The sequence below is a fragment of the Gallinula chloropus genome (assembly GCF_964237585.1).
Source record: "Gallinula chloropus genome assembly, chromosome: 14".
In the NCBI taxonomy this organism is placed as follows: Eukaryota; Metazoa; Chordata; class Aves; order Gruiformes; family Rallidae; genus Gallinula; species Gallinula chloropus.
In genome coordinates, this window is record NC_140099.1 from 9686115 (window position 1) to 9704103 (window position 17989).

General features: G+C 37.7%; 1 protein-coding gene across 1 annotated transcript in view; it reads left to right on the top strand.

The window, feature by feature from the left end:
• Window positions 1-11153: 11153 nt before the first annotated feature.
• BEGAIN (brain enriched guanylate kinase associated) overlaps window positions 11154-17989 on the top strand; it is a gene marked incomplete at its 3' end in the record, with an annotated part of 129295 nt that continues 122459 nt past the window's right edge. The window contains exon 1 of the mRNA XM_084270481.1: window positions 11154-11915. Coding sequence (XP_084126607.1) covers window positions 11172-11915 — 744 coding nt within the window. The 5' untranslated portion in view covers window positions 11154-11171. The remainder of the gene's footprint in view (window positions 11916-17989) is intronic.

Sequence of the window (17989 nt, forward strand, 5' to 3'; positions counted from 1 at the left end):
AATAATGAGTAGTGGATTTCAGCAGCTTCTGCTGAGTCTTCAACTGAATTTTGAATTCGGTGTCAGTCCAGAGGCATTAATCACTGTCTTCTAAGAGGCAAGATCTGTTTTCATTTGTGAAAGGAAGGCGCTTAGGAGTTTGCCCCTACGGTGCTGCGAAGTTTTTCCTCCTTGAACACTCAGGACTTGCATGTTCTTCAATGTTCAAAACTCAGCTGTAAGGTAAATGACCACCTTACCATGTCCACTCTGGAATGCATGTAGGATCTCAACAGCAGCAGTGCAATAACTTAATCTAACCAGTTATCCTTCTTTTTCCCCTGACACCTTTTTTTTAAGTCAAGGCATGGAGATATGGTTAACCACTGGCCATGTCCCCACGTAGGACTGCCAAGGTAACGATGCAGAGCTTGGGTCATAACACACTTTGCTTCTGTCTTCACATTAGAGAGGAAAGGTCCAGTCTTTTCGACAAGCCAAATGAGGATAGGCCAAAACTTGACTAGCCAGATTTAATTTCCAATTAATCTCTCCCTATCCAAAAGCATCCTTTGGCAAAAGACAAATTGAAGTAGGATATTTCAAAGTGCAGGGCTAAATGTAAAGAATGGTTTCTCTGCAGTGCAATACTGCAGATATAATTGACTATGGGACCATGATGTTTATTCACAAGCTTTATACAGGCAGAATTCTAACAACAACAAAAAACCCTTTAAATGGTGATACCAATAAAACTCCAAGTGTGTGGTTTTATATATTAGATATATAGATCTATATGGATGATTTTACAAGCTTAATTACATGGCTTTATAATCGCAATGCTTTGTGTACAATCAGCAATTTGATGCTTAAAAATTTTTCTTCAAAAATACCAAAGGCATTTGTGTGACCCTTGTGGGGCGATTCCTACATACCTGTCTCAGGGCTGGACCTCTACTAAGAAGTAGTATATAACCACCACAGCAAAGGAGAGTAGCAGGTACTGCATTTTTATTGTAATCAGAGCCTTGACCCCTCTTAAGAGAATTCAGTGGGTGTTCCATTTGAAAGATTTTGACTCTACCCAGTTTTCTACTTATATTCACAAACAATACTGACTCAATCACTTTCAATCTCAAGTGTACATGACTAACTGGTAATTTCCTGCATTTGTGACATACCATGACCCTCCTTGATGCTGTTAAAGTTTGTGCCTATGCAGAAAAGCACTAGCAAGTTGATAAGGAATGACCCTTGGTAAGTTGTTCTGCAATTGCTTGACTTTTCTCTGCAAGTTTATGCTCTCATAGCAACATGTACAGCACATCATTCTATGCTGGCTTCATTAAAAGAAAACGATCCTGCCTTTCAGTTAAAAAAAAAAAAAAAAGAAAAGCTGTAACTGTTGAAGCAGCATGCACCTAATAAGCTACTTCTAAATCTGGCTCCATCATTTCAGTCTGTGGACTAGCAGAACAGAGCTTGCAGAATCCTTCTCAAGTAAGTATTGCTTTCTCTAACAGCATGCTTGTTTTTTCCATTTAAAATGTATAACAGGTAGTAAAGAAGTCTTCAGCATTGAATTAGCAGTGCTGCAATATGACAACTGAATGCCTGCTTTAAACATGAATTAACATGCTCTGTTGTTTCATTTGGCAGACATTACTGTCTTAAAAAGGAAATATTTAATACATTAAGGTACAAGACAGCAGATTATATGTATGAAGCTTCCTAAAGCTGCAGTGCTAGAAAGCTAATGGAATGATTTGTAACTGACTGTCATGGTAGCTTTTATGTTTTTTTAAAGCAGTTATGTATCTTTTATTTGCATAATGTACATCATGGAACATATCTATTTGATTTCATCAGGACTGGAATATGTATTCTGAATATGCTACTGGCCATTAATTATTATTAGCAAAATAATTTCTATCTTCAAGAAAGGAAAATGTCAGTGGCATTAATATTATTAATAAAACTAATATGTACACATTAAACCTACCTCAGGTTTGTATTAAATGCTGAAGGAAAATATTTGTAATGGAAGACTTTGTGTAATTATAAAAAGTATTAATCAATCATTGTTACAGAGTATAGATGAAATAATTGCTTGTATGAGAAAACAGATAAATGTATGCCATTTGCCAAAACAAACAGCACATATTGTAGCATGCTTTCTGCAAGAGTATTTAAACAGCTCTGATTAACATGTCTCTATAATATAATGAAATGGGGTGGGACTATGGGAGTTGAAGGAAAAAAACAGCACTACTTTGCTTCATGTTTAAATTGCAACTGTTGGAGCGTAACAAGTTAGGAACAGGCAAACCTCAGGGCTACCTTTACATTTGGTGTGCAAACACACAAATATCCATATGCAAACAAACATATTTTCTTTTCATTTAGTCCTAGCTGCTTAGCACCAGCTCCCATGACGTGCAGCTCTGATTGCAAACTCACAGGTTTGCAGCATTCAGCAAAATTATCTTGTAGCTGCATGGGAGACAGTGCAACTCTGGTACTAAGGTCCTGGAAACTTTTAACCCTATACCCTATACCTCCAAATAATATTATCATAACTTCTTATGTAGGAAAAATACGTTGCAAAAAATGAAATTACTCAGTTAACTGCTACAGAAAACTACATAAATTCTTTCCTCCCGCTCAAGCGATCCATCCTCCAACAACCCATGACAACAGAAGTCAAGAAAATACCATTTATTTCTCCAGTTATTTTCAAAGTATTCATAACAATTTTAAAAGCATAGTGCCAAGCCAACTCATTTATATGCAAGCAAGCTTTTTTAAGCAAACTTTTCCAGGACATATTGAAGCATGGAACTGGAACAACCACTTCCTTATTTACTGTGTAATAGAAATAGAAAGTCTTTGGCAGATTATGCATATTGAGAGATAAAGAATGGAAGCAGAGATAACAAAATTACTGTGTTACGGTTATGGTGAACAATAATATATACTTTCTTTTGTAAGCAACACTAAGCTTCCTAGGGCAAGCTTTGAACAGCCTAATGAATTGAAATCAGTAAAGAAGAGAAGTTCATCCTGACATCCCACAGCCCTTCCCAAAATCTCAGGAAAACACAATATAGTTATAACAAGGCCAGTAAGTAGTAAAGCCTATGGTACCATCCTCACAAGACTAAAGGTGACATCAGTGAGTAGTAACACCACAAAAAAGCTTTTGATCATTTCCACAGCTATTATTCAGCCACAAGAGGAAGCAATGATTGGTAACTGTATCTGAGCAGACTGAGAGCCAGGAGGAGGGAGAGGGCTGTATTTGTGAAGCCTTCAAGGGGAAATGGTGACTTCACGATCAAGGAGACAGCATTGCTTAGATGAAAAGGCTCATTCCTTCCTTATCCTTTCTGATTTCCTAATCCTCCAAAAGAATGATTCTAATGAAATCCAACAAACCTAGTACAGGTCAATTGCTCTTATCAAAGTCAGAGCCCCCAGGGATTTGACCCATTACATGGAACTGTATTTTTGCAATATGCTCCTGAACAACTCAGTCTAATGCAGAATTTACTAATTTGAATAAGCTCACCAGACGGGGGAAAAAAACAAGAATATCATAGCAACATCTTATTCCTTTGTGGTTTATGCATTTGACGACTTTCCTCCCAGTCTTAAACTTGCCTCTATGTTTAACATTTAATTAGTAGAATTACATATTCCTGCAGATGTTAAAAAGATGACAAGAAAAACGCTGCTGTACCGAAAGATCTCTTCAATACTCCTGGAAGCATCACTGGGATGAACTTTGGGTAGCTTTAACTCACCAATAAGGTGGTAATCACATCAAAAAGGAACGTTACATGGCTTCAGATACAGCAAGGCCTCACAGACTGTGCCATCCAGTAATGAATTTAAGTAAAAGAGTTTAAAATGTTCTAGAAAATATAATGAATTTTCAAATATAACAAAATTCAGAGGGTGGGAAATATTTTCATTCCACCTGAAGAAAAAGGAAGTATATTTTTATTCTGAGTCTTATTTTTGCATGAGAAACTAATTCCATTCTTCCACTCAATTTTTTTCTCTATTGTCTTAAATTTTCTTACGCCTTTTCTTCCTCTTTTGCTAATTAATAATAATAATAATAAAGGATATAGGGGCTGGGAAATAGGAAGAGAGAAAAGGGAGAGTAAAATGAGGAAAAGATACCTGATTTGAAAAGTCACATGACACTCATCCTACCTCAAAGAAGGACAGGTTTAAGAATAGATTCAAAAGATTTGACACTTTCCTAAAAACCTTCACATGTTCAAGGAGCAGTGGAAGCAACTAAGACTCCTCATCCGTGTATTCTAAGAAGGATCAATTGTTTTGCTGTCTTTTCATGAAGTGACTACAAAGTGAACTGGAGACACAGAATCAAATGCTAATGTAATGCAGATGACCTACAGCTCTACCCATCCTACAGCACGGCTACAGAGAAGGTGCAGCACGTGAAGAAGAGCTCATGGAGCAGCTGGCTAAAGCAGAAGCTGAGCAAGAAAAAGAGGATGTTGGCAGAGGACAGAAAGCAGTTTGAGGACTCATTCACAGTCAAGGTATGCAGCCGCGATTGGTCACTAAACACTAATCTGATAAAGAAACAGTTATTCTCAGATGGTATTATCTTCCGTTATCTAGAAAACTCCATTCCTCTTGGATGAGGACAACAATCTTTCAGTCAGGTGATATTGCAAGCTTTTAGTGCTAAGAAGTTCTGACACAGAGAAAATGCAATAGTATATACACTCTGAAGCTTGGCCTAACTAGGCGAAAAATCTGTTCCCTATATCGTAGATCAGCCTCCATATCATTTTGAATTCCTCTCTTCAAAGCAGTCCATTGTCTGAACTGTGGATAAATAAAAGATCACTTAAAACCCTTGAAAAAAGATCACAGTCGGCAGCTTTATTTCTCTGGCTTTTCTCAGCAAGAGTAAAATTTCTCTTCATGGGAGAATGAAAGGGGAAAAGCCCCTTAGGAGTTAAGGGTAACCAAGTGTCATAGTCTAATGCCACTAGTGCCTGGTACATTTCTTCGAGCAGCTTTTAAAATATACACGGCAACATATGTCCACAGTGCAATTTTCTACTGCTAAGAAGCAGAAGACACAACAGCCAATGGCCTACAACTGATGCTAATTTGGCTGCTAGCACAGTAATGGAAGATGTTCTGAAAGTGTAATACTGAATGTAGTCAGGATCCATGTTGAATGGAAAGACTTTTTTCTTCTGTTGTATTGTCATAAAAGTAATTTTAAAATTAGTGTATGAAAATATTTTCTCTTCCTCATTTTTTAATTAATTTTAAAGCTATAAATATAGCTTGCACCTTAAATGGCTAGCTGGATCTAGTTTTAATGCAGCTGTTGCATGTGTCAGAGAATGGTGGCTCTGTTTTCAGGATGGTGCTGTGATTTGTGTTATAAAACACCTCTCCTCTAATGCTCAGCATTTCTTACAGGCTTACCATATCTCTGTGTAGTATACAGCTCTAAATGAAATGAATCAGTTTTGTGACTGTTGGGAAGAAAGATGGCACAGCAATTTGTTGCATGTGTTTGGTCACTCTTTTGTTGTAAGAAAAATGTTTTCTTCATAATAGTGGAGAGATAGATAGAATTTAGAGTAATTTAGATTCTTTAGATATTCAAACTGAGATTCAGGGTTAGATGGAGACACTGTCCACCATGTATATTCCTGCATAAAAGCATGAGTTTCTTAAATGTCTCTCTTCTGTAAGACACCACAGTAACTTTTCGTGCCAATTAAACCTACAATTTTTAAGAATCCATTGACATAACAGTGGCAGCACTGGTCCAATCTTCTGTGGATTATTACAGGATAGAGAGCTAACAATCGATAAAGAAAAAACTCATTTTAAGATTTTTTTTAACTCGTTCCCATTAGCAGTCATTCATTAAAATAAAAAGGAACTTGACTTTCATTCTACTCGTCCTGAAGACACCTAGATCCTAAAGACCTAGAGCAGACATCTGCTAAAACTTTCCTTAGAACTGCAAGACTTTCAAGCAGAACCAAGAGAGCTACAATGACAGGCAACTCTGGCTGTGTATCCTGTCCATTAGAAATTATTTGTTCCAATAAAAAGAAAATAATTTTTTTAAATGGTGAAGTTTATTTCGTGAAATGGAATTTTTGCTGCGTGTCACCTAGCATGCTGGAAATAGACAGTATTCCCATTACTTTGGAAATATGACACACTTTCTGGTCAATAACTAAATAAAACAGTGCTGAGAAGACTTTAAGCCAACAGTGTTGTGCTGATGAACCTGAGCTAGACAACACTGTGTTAAAGCAACTATTTGGCAACCATTACTAAAAAAATAGAAAAAAGAAACCACCTGCTAAAAGAAATCCAGAGAGGAACATCTCTATTATTGAAAGGGATACTCTTAATTGTAGAACAGAAAGGTCCCATAAAGTACACCAAAATGAACTGCATTAAGTGCAAAGAGTAGTAGATAAGACATGATAAAATTTTCATTAAAGGCAGCAGGGAAAAGTATATGTGAACAGGAATGAGCATTGGAAGGGGGGGGGAGCGGGGGGAAGGAGGTGGTATTTTGAGAGCAGAGTGTATGCTGAAGGATTTACACAAAGTAGGGCAATCCAAGAACTTCGGGATGAATTGCAATCCTACGAACCCTGGTGGATTTGGCTCTGGTGCTTAGACAGTATTTCGGAGCAGTTAAAAGGCTGAGAACCAGCAGCAATATTACCTCTAGGAAATCCACACCACTGCTAGGAAAAGACACAATCGTTGCTGCATCAAGAACGGCACAAGGAAAAGTGTAAATATTGATCCAAAATCCTGAAGTCTACAACTACAAAAGACTAGAACCAATCTTAATTGGAATTAAAATAATCATCAATATTGTTTAAAATCAGTTTTACTCTTTTTTCATAAATAGCCAAAAATTTTTGTACAAATCTCAAAGCATGGCAAACCATTAGACTTGTTTCTTTTTTAATGTAGACGATCTAATGAATGTATTACTGGTAATGTATCAAAAGGCGTAATTTCAGATATGCAAAAACTTTGCACGCCTCTTTAGGACTAGAACTGTTAAATGTTGTCTGCTTTCACCCCACAATGATCATATCTTCCAAAGCTCTACACAAAGAAACTTCCAGTTGTCATAACAACCTACTGCAGCTACTTTGTTACATAGCTAGCTTGTATTTGCTTTTGATACTATTAGGAAAAAAAATAAAATCTCCTGAAGTTTAAAAAACAGGGATATTATTTAAAAGGGAGAGGGGAAAGGGTTTTTTTATTTATTTTTTAAATACCCACAAAACTCAGCTTTCTATTTCAAATCTTTCACCAGTGGTCTGCAGCCACATTATATTGCATCAATTCATGTTTGGAGGTAACTCTGTTATGTTCCATTTTGATACAAAATCTGCAGGTTTCTAATAATGTCTGTGTAAAATAACACTCAGAATATAAATAAGTCTAAATTAACCTTAGAAAAATCTTCATGTGTTTTCCTAAGTAGCAAGTTTACTAGACAAGTCCCTGAACACTTCAGTCTTGTCAAATGAAATACTGAATAATTATGAAAGCCCCATTTAAGCTGTAATCTCAGATCATTCTGTTATAAATGTTTCAGATTCAGCAGTCAATTTAGCAGGAAAGGATCAGTATTGCTCTGTTTATATTAGTATATTAATACTAAAACAGAATAAAAAACTTAGCCATTGCACTATACAAAATTACAAACTAGATCCACTTGAATCCCTAGAAATGGTCCACTTATCAATTATCACTATGGAAGTTTTGATACTATCTGGAGATGTCACTTTGATCAGTCTCATTATGCAAGGTTTTGTACCAATACATAGAAAAAGACAACCCCTTCCTTATTTTTAAAGACAGATAATGGTGGCTACAGAAGAAAGCGGAGGTGTTCACCAAAGGTCAACTAACAAGGTAATGGCAGAGTTGCTAACAAAGGACACCTTATTTGCAGAGCTCTGTCACTTTGGTCAGAAAGTTTTCAATTGGTTTGCAAAGGCATACTGTATTATTTCAAGAGCTGTGCCCACCATTTCTAAAATAGGGCAAAATTAATGCATATGTTTCCTCTTAAGATTATTTTTATGTTAGTATGACAGTTTCAGAAGAACTTAGATCAGGAAAACACTGACCTAGCAGAGTTATGTTGTAGCAAGAAATAACAGAGCTCTCTGAAGGTATTTGCTTCAAGACAGCTCAGACTACTGCAGCAATGCATTGCTATTCACAGACATACCTGCTTGCACTGGAATGAGAGATTCTCTTTATAAGCAGTGTCTTCAAAGACATTTACATACATAAGGCAAAATAATTTTAACACTTTAAAAAGTCAGTCACTTTACATATGGAAAATAAATCATCAACATCAATTAAGTATATTTCGGTTTAACATTCATCTTTTCTATTTGTACATGTGACTAGTGGAAGTAATTTGTGTGAATCAGGTAGTCTCTATAGAATATTTTGGTGAATTTATTTAAGACAGGCCGCTGACTAGTTATTGTTACCATAAACTTTGATAACACATATTCCAATCAGGATTTACAGGGATTGATGTGATCTATATCATTCAGGTAAAAAGACTTATTTACCATTTTGTGGCTGTGTGATATGTCTAAAATCATTGGGCAGAAAACATCTGAAGAAAAAGAAGCAGCAGTACAAGCAGTATAAAAACCCCACAAGTGTTCTATACCTTATCTAGTTTACTCATAACCCACAACTTGATATTCTTCCTTTTTTTTTTCCAGTTGTCTGCTATTCAAATTCCATATTTCAGAAAAAAATGGGCTTATTCCTGGCAATAGAAGAAAATTACATGAGCCATTTTTGTTGGCTGTACCACAGACTTCTGCAGAGTCACACCTTAAATTTTGCACATAGGCAACGGATAACTGAATATGTGCTTGTCGTTAACGTAGCTTTGTTCATGCACAAATGAGCCGAATCCCTCATGAATAAAAAAGCTCTTCTCCAAATATGTACAAGCCATTACAGATTTTGGCTCTAACAATGAGGCTTACTCTGTTTCTGAAAGAGACATATTAATAAAGTCTATTAAAATTGCAGGACCCACACTTTGCCGAGCTCTAATGGATCCTGGAAGGCAAAAGACCTGAGATGCGTTAGCATAGGTGCTACATTTTTGGGGAATCCTGTTTGCTTCAATGAGTAACCATAAGTTTTCAGAAGTCTGTATTAGGACACACTGAAAAATCCCTAAATTCTGGCTTTATAAGAAGAGAGTAGTGATGTATTGTTCCCTGATTGCATTGCAAAGGTCATGAAAATCTTTGTGTTGACAATACAAAGCATTCACCAGCCATTTAAACTGTTACCATTCACATTCAGGTGAGAGAGGAATGAATTCAACTAAAACAAGAGAACGTGAACAGGATTTATGTATTTTAAGCCACATTGTCTCTGTGATCAGGATAATGTTTGTAACATGGAATGGGATAGCACAGTCCCATAGAAAATATGGAAACATTTCAGAAAGTAAAAGCACTTGATTTTGACGTGTTAAAAGGATCTTCTTGTCTCCTGTTATTTGCAAAATTAATGCACTTGCTATGTTAATTTGAGACATTTGCAACACTTCAGCAGCTTTTATGAGCTATGATTTAAATGAGTCCTGAAATTACCAACGTGTAGGCAATAAATTCTGTGCAGTGGGCAAAGTGACTTCTAATGAGGGACCTGAATACAGTGTCCACTTCAAAAGCTCGTGGAACTACATTTCAATCCAGGCTGCTGCTGACCTGTCGGCCATGTATGAGACTTCTGAATGTGCTCTTCACTGACATTTTTCCCCCTCCTTACCCCTTTTTCCTACTCCTCAATCCCTTCCAGGGATCTTCCCCATGTCACCCTGTCCCAGTGTTAAAAGGAGGTCACCCAGGTTTCTGCTTGTGATTTGCTTCTCTTGTGTTTACTTGCTGCTTTTCATCAGTCAGAAAGCCTTGATGGTGACAACGACAGTGATGTAAAGATCAGTTTGATTCCCACCAGACAAAAAGGGTTAGATGGATTGCTTTCACTTTTATACAAAAAAAAAAAAAAGAAGATGCAAAAAATCCCCGTTTGAGTTAGTCAGTTCATTGCCTGGTCAGTCCCTGTTGAATCACATCATTGGGGAAACTCTGAATCTTCATGCTGATTATAATTCAGACTATAGCCCTTAACCTCACTTCAGCTAAAGTTTAGGTACTTACATATACAATGCAAAAATAGAAACTCTGCACTTCCCAGTTCAAACTTGCCTGTCTATAAAGACAGTAAAGAATGAGATGAGCTTCACAGGCAAGGTACTGGAAGAAGCCATCATTACTACTCCAGATTCATTTACAATGTTGAAATATTACTTTGGATTCAAACCTTTAAGGAGAATTTTAGCATGAGAATTATGGCAAGAACAAGCAGTTAGAAAGTGAAAACCATATTCCCTTTTTCCCTTTCTTGTTTTAGCAGATTTGTCACAAAACTTTCTAGTAGAATAGCAAAAACTAGTAGAATTAGGACAATATAGCATGACCTTCTCTACTATCGGATTTTAAAAAGCCCTGAAACAGAACCACCCCTGACTTTACTTAGTGAGAATTGATCTACATCATGGTAGTTTGGTTTCCAGTTCAACAGACAGGAATATATTATATGCTGCTTTGGATCAATGAAAGCCTATGCTCATCCACTAAGCACTCAATACCCTGGAAAATTTGCATGTCCTATAGATTCTGTTCATTAGTATGGCTAATTAAAATGATGAGAATGTGCTATTGATCTAATTATGAAACACATGCATAACTTAGGATGTGTATGGGATAAAATGTGGTCGCTGCACTGTTATGCTTTTCAAAGTGATACCCGTTGTCTTACAAGATAGAGAAGGATTTATGGGAACGCCACTTTCACTGATGCCAGCTGACATACAGACACAAAAATAAATGGAGTCACTGTCAAAGGGCTCCATTTCCCCTGTTAAGCCAGAGGGTGCTGTGCCTGGAAGACCAGCCAAGCAAGAGGGGGTTGGCAGGCTGACTGAAGAAAGAGCAGGCAATGCATCCACCACAGCATGTATACCAGAAGTAGGGACCAATGTGAGGAGGAAACTCTCTGGAGATTTGACAATGAACAGTTACTCAAAACGCTGCAGCTCCAGTGAGGACAGCTTTGAGTTACAGGGTAACGCAAGGTCAGAAGCTAAAAGCTTTGTTAAAAGCAAAAATAAGGATGAAGGCTATCGACCTCATCGATCAAAGCACTGTCAGAAAGGGGGTGAAAAAATCCACGGACTGGAACACTCTTCTCTATATCCAGCAGAAGTGGGAAATGCAAGCCAAAAGCTCCAGAGACAGAAGAAGACTCACAAGAAAAGCAGTTCCTCTGCATCTGATTTGAGCTTGGTGAGTCAAGGATCATCAAGTTCATTGTCTGTTGTGGAAGAAAAAATAGAAGCTAAACTCAAATTCTCTCAATTTATTAATGAAGTTACTTTCAGAGTGCTTGATCCCATGAGCCTGAGGGCATACCGAGCTGCTAAACTGAAAAATACCTTTCCATCCAGTGTGAGAAGCCTAGATGATTTGCATATTAAGAGAAAGTCTCCTGAAAACTGGAAAGAGAACATTCTAGATGGGAAAATCCATCAAGAAGCAGACTTAGAGAGTCTGAGAAGTGACGACATTGTGGTTGGAGCACGAAGTCGCAAATTAGAGAAATCCTTGTCCCTGGATACAAGTCCCTCTCTCAGGTCATTTGATAACGGTGCCTCATGCAGAACAAGATCTGGCTTGCCTGTAGAAATCATGATTTCTCAAAGCAAAGAAATGTCAGCCACAAAATCTGCGTCTCTGCCTAGAAGCACAAGCATGGTGAGCTCTCTCTCAAATCACTTCTTTGAGTGGTATGTGACAAGTACTTGTGCATTAGTGTGACTATTTGAGAGGTGTTTCTATATTCCTGGGTGGGCTTTTACTGTGTGCACAAATGTTTCTCTGAGGTGAAATAAATAAGGAGGGTTTATTTTTAGTAGCTGAATAAACCAGCTCTGGGAAGGGTGGGAGAAAGGAAAGACAGGATCCAACTAGACAACAGGACAGGATCCAACAGGATTCCTTTTAGTCTGGTGTCTTAAAGGAAGACTTTACAAGATCAAACAAGGAAGGTATTCTTGCAATTCAATGAGATATATATGTATATATTACTCAATATGTGTAGTCAAGGTACCTTCAGAAAAGGGTGAAGAGGGTACTGTGACAGACTGGTCAGGTAGCCAAGCTCAGTAGCTTAGAACTTGCTCAGCTATCTCTACATTAAACAGGCATGCTCAGTTAGCGTGTTCAAGTACTAGTGAGAGCTCTGGCATCATAGGTAAAGTTTGTGTGTCTTGAGTTAGTACATCCAGATTGATAATTTCTTTCTTGAGTTTTCTGGGAAAAAAAACCTTAAGAACTGACAAGGAAAGATAAAAAAGACTAAAGGTGATCTAAAATATTTTTGGTTTAAAATATTTTTATGGAATTCTTTGTTTGATTGAGGAAGAGGTATTTATTTCTATGGAGGGTGGCAAAGGGAAATTCTTGGTCTTTGCTTGCATGGCATTGTCAAAAATTTCGAGCTGCCAAGCCTTGAACTAATACATGATGCTATTATCTCTCCAGAGCAGAAGTTTTAATCCTACTAAAACAATAAACATTCAGGAACTGTTGGTTAAGTCTATATACATGTACACAGCTGCTGCTAAAATGGAAGCTGTAACAGCTGCATTACTCTTTAAAAACTCTATTCAAATTTTAAAATGAAGAAACAAAAGGTTGTTGGTTTTCAGGGGGGACTGTAGCAAGTGGGAGAACATCCTAGTCTTAAGAAGGTCAGGTAATCTTCAGCAACCTAAGGGTAAGATTATATAAAACATCCTTGGATGTTTTAATTATCACCTATCAAAGATGGTTGGAGGGAGAAGACGTGGAAGATAAAGAAACACTGGGAGAATTTGCACACTGTGTCATGTCACAGCTCCACAATGGGAGCTGTCCTGCAAAGGGGTCAGAAGGCTCCAGCTTGAGCCCATGGCAGGATATGCTTTTTTTCACATTTCAATTAGCCATCTGTCAGAGCATCTTTTCCAGTGGACTTGCTTGTACTGTACAGATTGGAATGTCTAACCGATCGAGTACTAACTGACTAAACACTCCCGAGTGCTCTCTAATTCCACTCAGTTAATGCAGGCATCAGTCTACTTCAATTTAAGCCTCAGCCTGCTCTGAATCTAGTCATTTAAACTAAACACAGTAGTTACCAAGCATTTTACCTCAACAAAAATGCCTCACATTGCAGAGCTCAAGATGAGAAAAGAAGGGAGTGGTAGGGAGGAAACAAAAGCAAAACACATTCAGCCACATCTACAGAACCACGTTTCCTACATGCAAAAACTTTGACTTCAATACTTTTTTTTAGTGCAAGTCTTTTCCCGAAGCATGCCTAGTAAGAAACAAAGGATAACTGAACAAGCAGTCTTGGGTGCCATTATTGTAAAGATATTTGAGAAGTACTTGGTTATGTAATGTTCATTTGAATACGCATACTGAATCCTGCTTGAAACTGTTTCATGTTTTAGTTGCCAAGTTACTATTCATATGCAGAAGATAAAATTTGAGAGAAAGAAATGGATCCAGTTACATTGACTTAGATACAAAAACAGGATAGCAGGGGTACAGCAACACATATCCTGGAGAGCATGAAAGAACATGCTTCAAAGTTTGAGGTTAGAAAAGTTACACCTAATAAAAAAAATTATAACTCTTACATTTCCTGAAGACCCCTGAAGTGTCTACAAGAATGGTCTCTGCAATGCATTTTGACTGGATCCACTAAAACACTAAAACAATTTTCAAGTTTCAGACTTCTGAAAACTGGTCAAAATGTTGCAGCAAGTATTTTTTGGTTTGCAAACATCTGCCACTGAAGTGAAATCTCACAAAGAAAACAACCTCACTGTAGACCTATCTATGCAGAGGAATTTCCAGAAAGCTAGCAGTATCAGAAAGGATGCACCATTTAGTGAGGGAAATTAAAGGGAATTCTGATAGATAGAAACCAATCACCAAGTACGATGGACCTGATATTGCTGTCATCTGAATATTTTAGTAACCTGGCCAGCAGAATGAAATTATTTCTCATTTCTTTGTATTGATCTAAATTTGGAGTTACTGGATAAATATGCAGGAAAGCAAAGTAATTTAAATGGATGAAAGAGTCCACACCAACATGAGTACACTACTTGAGACTACGTCATACTTGGAGGCAGAAAAGAAATGGCAGGTTCAGTAAACTGAAAAATGCAGAAAAAGTCTGAAAAGGGTTGTACACAACTGAAAGTTTCTCAGAATTGGGAAGACATGCTTATCAGAGTCGGCTTAGAGGACAGGTCATCTGGAAGGTCGAGTAGTGAGGTGGATCGACAGCTGGTTGAAGGGAAGAAACCAGAGAGTTTTGATCAGTGGGACAGAGTCTGGCTGGAGGCCTATATCTAGTGGAGTCCCTCAGGGGTACAGGGACAGGTACTATTCAATATATTCATTGTTGACGTGGATGAGGGAATTGAGTGTAGAGTCAGCAAGTTTGCTGATGACACAAAACTAGGAGGGGATCTTTACACATCTACTTTTGCCTGCACAAAAGACCATATAACAATATTAGACATGAATTTTTCTTAATCACAGGAAAGCAGTCCTTTTTCTTTTTTTAAAAAAGCTGATCTTTCAATCTTATGAGAAACTATCAACAGTACTCATTCTGTGTGCAAGAGGTCTCAAAAGTATTCAATTAATAACTTCATCATTGCAAATATATGTACACATATCCTAAGGAATTTTGCAAGAAGATCCTGACATTATCACACAGGCAAGGCCAAGCCTGGTCAATACAAATGACTTAGCTGCAATATCCCCTCTGAGATGCTAGCAACACAATGTTCCAATGTGGTACTTTAAAACCAAACTTTTCTTGGGATAATGGCACTTCTACAAAACATTTTGGAAGGTAAGACTTCAGCTGCTACAAAATATGTCTGAATCAGTCAGGTGGTGAGAGGGCAGAAACATGACCTTGCTCTATGCTTATAGAGCCATGAAACCGTTGGAGTCCATGCTTATGAAGAATAATTTAGCCACATATATGCAAAGCTACTGCAATAAGGGTAGGACCACCAACAATTGCTTACTATCTAGACAGCATCATTGCATGAACACATTCTTTCTGAATCCGGAGTGTTGTGTCTGTGTGGCAAGACATTCGGTGGGCTTCTCAGCTTAGTTTGGCACCAGTTTCAGAATTTCTTCTATATTTGACTTAGCTATTTGCAAGCTAACAGCTACCAAGATAACTGCATCCCTGCTTGTCTCACATCTCCGTCTGTCTTTCATTTCTCAAATGAATTGCACTAGTCTCATCACCAAGCTCAGGTTGATGCTACAATCAGCTGTCAGGACAAGGCACATGGAAAGTCTTTGATGCAATCATGCTGCCTCTGATGTGATATGGTCTAAAGGGCCAAACTTCATCTCCATGTAGGCAATTAAATTCCCTCATGTAGAAAGAAGAAAAATTATCTGAAAACAAATTATTCATTCTTGCTCTGGTTTCAGTCAACATATTTAATTTCTATTGCTCTTGAGACAGAAGGCCTGTTACAAAGGCTTGCATCATTATAAATGCAGATGAGTCAAGCACAAGCAAGACTAACACCCCTTTTAATTCCTCTCACAATAAATTATTATTACAATAATTATTGTAAAAAAGAAGCACGACCACTGTAGACGTTTATATAGGACATTGAGAAGATTCAAATCCTGATGATGTATCCAGGTAGGCTGCTTAATTTTTAAGGAACCCTGTAGGTAGGTAGCCTACTGAAGTAAAGTGTCATAGACATTAACACAAACAAGGAAAGTAATAATAATTTCTGATCATTCTTCTGCTATCTGTTATGAATGAGGACTCCTGCTGTTCACTGCAGGATCTCTTGCAAGAATGCCTTTGCATGGAGATGACTCTCTGATGGTGGAGATCTTTAGAAATTATAGCCTCATACATTTGAGCTGCCCAGGCATGAAGGAACCTGAGGTAGAGTAAGACTGTCCTGCAAAGTTTGTGGTAAAATGCCCTAACAGTAGAAAATACAATTAATATTCGACTTATAAAGAAACTCAGTTTCTAGAGCACCCAAGTTCTAACAAAATCTCACTGAAAGAGAAGACAACACGGCAATTTTTGCAGCTCTAGGCTAAAGTTCTTTTATACAAGAAGGCTTTCAGTCCTCTTTCAGCCCTTCCAGCCTGCCACCATGCTGTAAAAATGGTGATTGCTTTGTTCTTGGATGAATGCCAAATCTTTAGTTTCCATTTACAGTACAGTGATGTTTACAAGTAAGATTTAGGTTCAAATACATTATAATGAAAAGTATCTATTATTTCACTGACTCATGCAAGCAATATGCTAAAAGAGAAATAGTAAGAGGTGGCACCAGAAGCAGAGAGATATGAAGTGATTTGCCCGGGTCAGTGATCAAGCCAGCAGCCTGAAAAGCTTTCCAGTGTCCTACTTTCTGGTCTGTTACTGCTCTGCCAGGCAGGCAGTACAATGCAGAACTACCCTCAATATCAGAAATAAAGAAGCTCTGATCCATAGCTCTGATAACTCAAGGTTACCAGAGGAAGGTAAGAAAAAGAGCTATATCAGTTGCTTCAGTTCTTCAGCATGTGACGTGTAAATGACAGATCACATAATTAAGGTCTGATATAAGCCTCATAAGGCAGTGAAACATGCCACATAGCCACCTTTCCTGGCATTCTGGCCTCCCCCTTGCCATGCTATCTCACATGACACTGCTTCGAAGTTGGGTCTGCTCTGACTTGTAAATTGGAGGTGACTGTCAAGCTGTCAGTAGACTAAAAATATTTTGTAAAAATTGGTATTAAAATACATGGCTTAGTTCCTTTACCAAAAACTTGGTTGAGAGAAGATATCGGTCACTTCTTTTCGTTGTTCAGAGAAATCAGACGAATACAGCCATTTTCAGAGTTACTAGCTTTAAACTTGTTATCACACCAAGTGAACAAAGCCATTGAGTTTCTAGCAATATAAACTATGACTAGTTCACTCTGTTACATTTTTTTTTATGCATCTGCAGTTCTCTGAAAACAGTCTCTGTGTCTGGTAATCCTGTATAAGAATCACATGTCAGAACAATTGTATTTGAATGTGGAAAACAAGTGCCACATCTTCAGTTGACTAGGGCTGCAGTTCCCTGGTATTTACAAGGATTCTTATTGCATCATTATAACCTCTCCTTCTGATACCAACACTGTTTTTCTAATCCTATGCACCACTATTATGAAACTGCCACTCTGGGTGCAGCAGTAATGAGTTGTATTGCAAATGTATGCAGATGTGTACACTTGGAGATTCCAAGGTAGGTAAATTAGCTTTATAACACATCATAGGTGTTAGGCAGCCAAATACTCTAAGCTATAAAACCTGTTGCCAAAAGAAACGGTAGTGCTTTCTGAACCTCACCTCCATCTGAAACCAAAGACAAACCTTATTTTCCTCTGCTCAAGTTATCTGAAACACCGTCTCAATCTCTGAGAGAACTTAGCAGTTTTAGGTTTGAAGCATGCAGTAGTATTAGTTGTATCAGTAGCAGCCAAGCTGGGACAAGATAGAGCTTAGCAAAGACTAGGAATCCAAGTATTTACCCAGCTTAATCAGTTAAATATAGAGCGCTGAATCCTCTTGGTTTTGTTTGTGACATTTATGATACAGTCACAAGATCTAGGAAGTCAAGAAGGCCATGTGCAATTTCATCTATAGTTAACTTGACACCTCTTGTCCCAATAATGTGGCATTGACTCCTTTTCCCCACTGCTAAGAGGAGTGCAGCAGC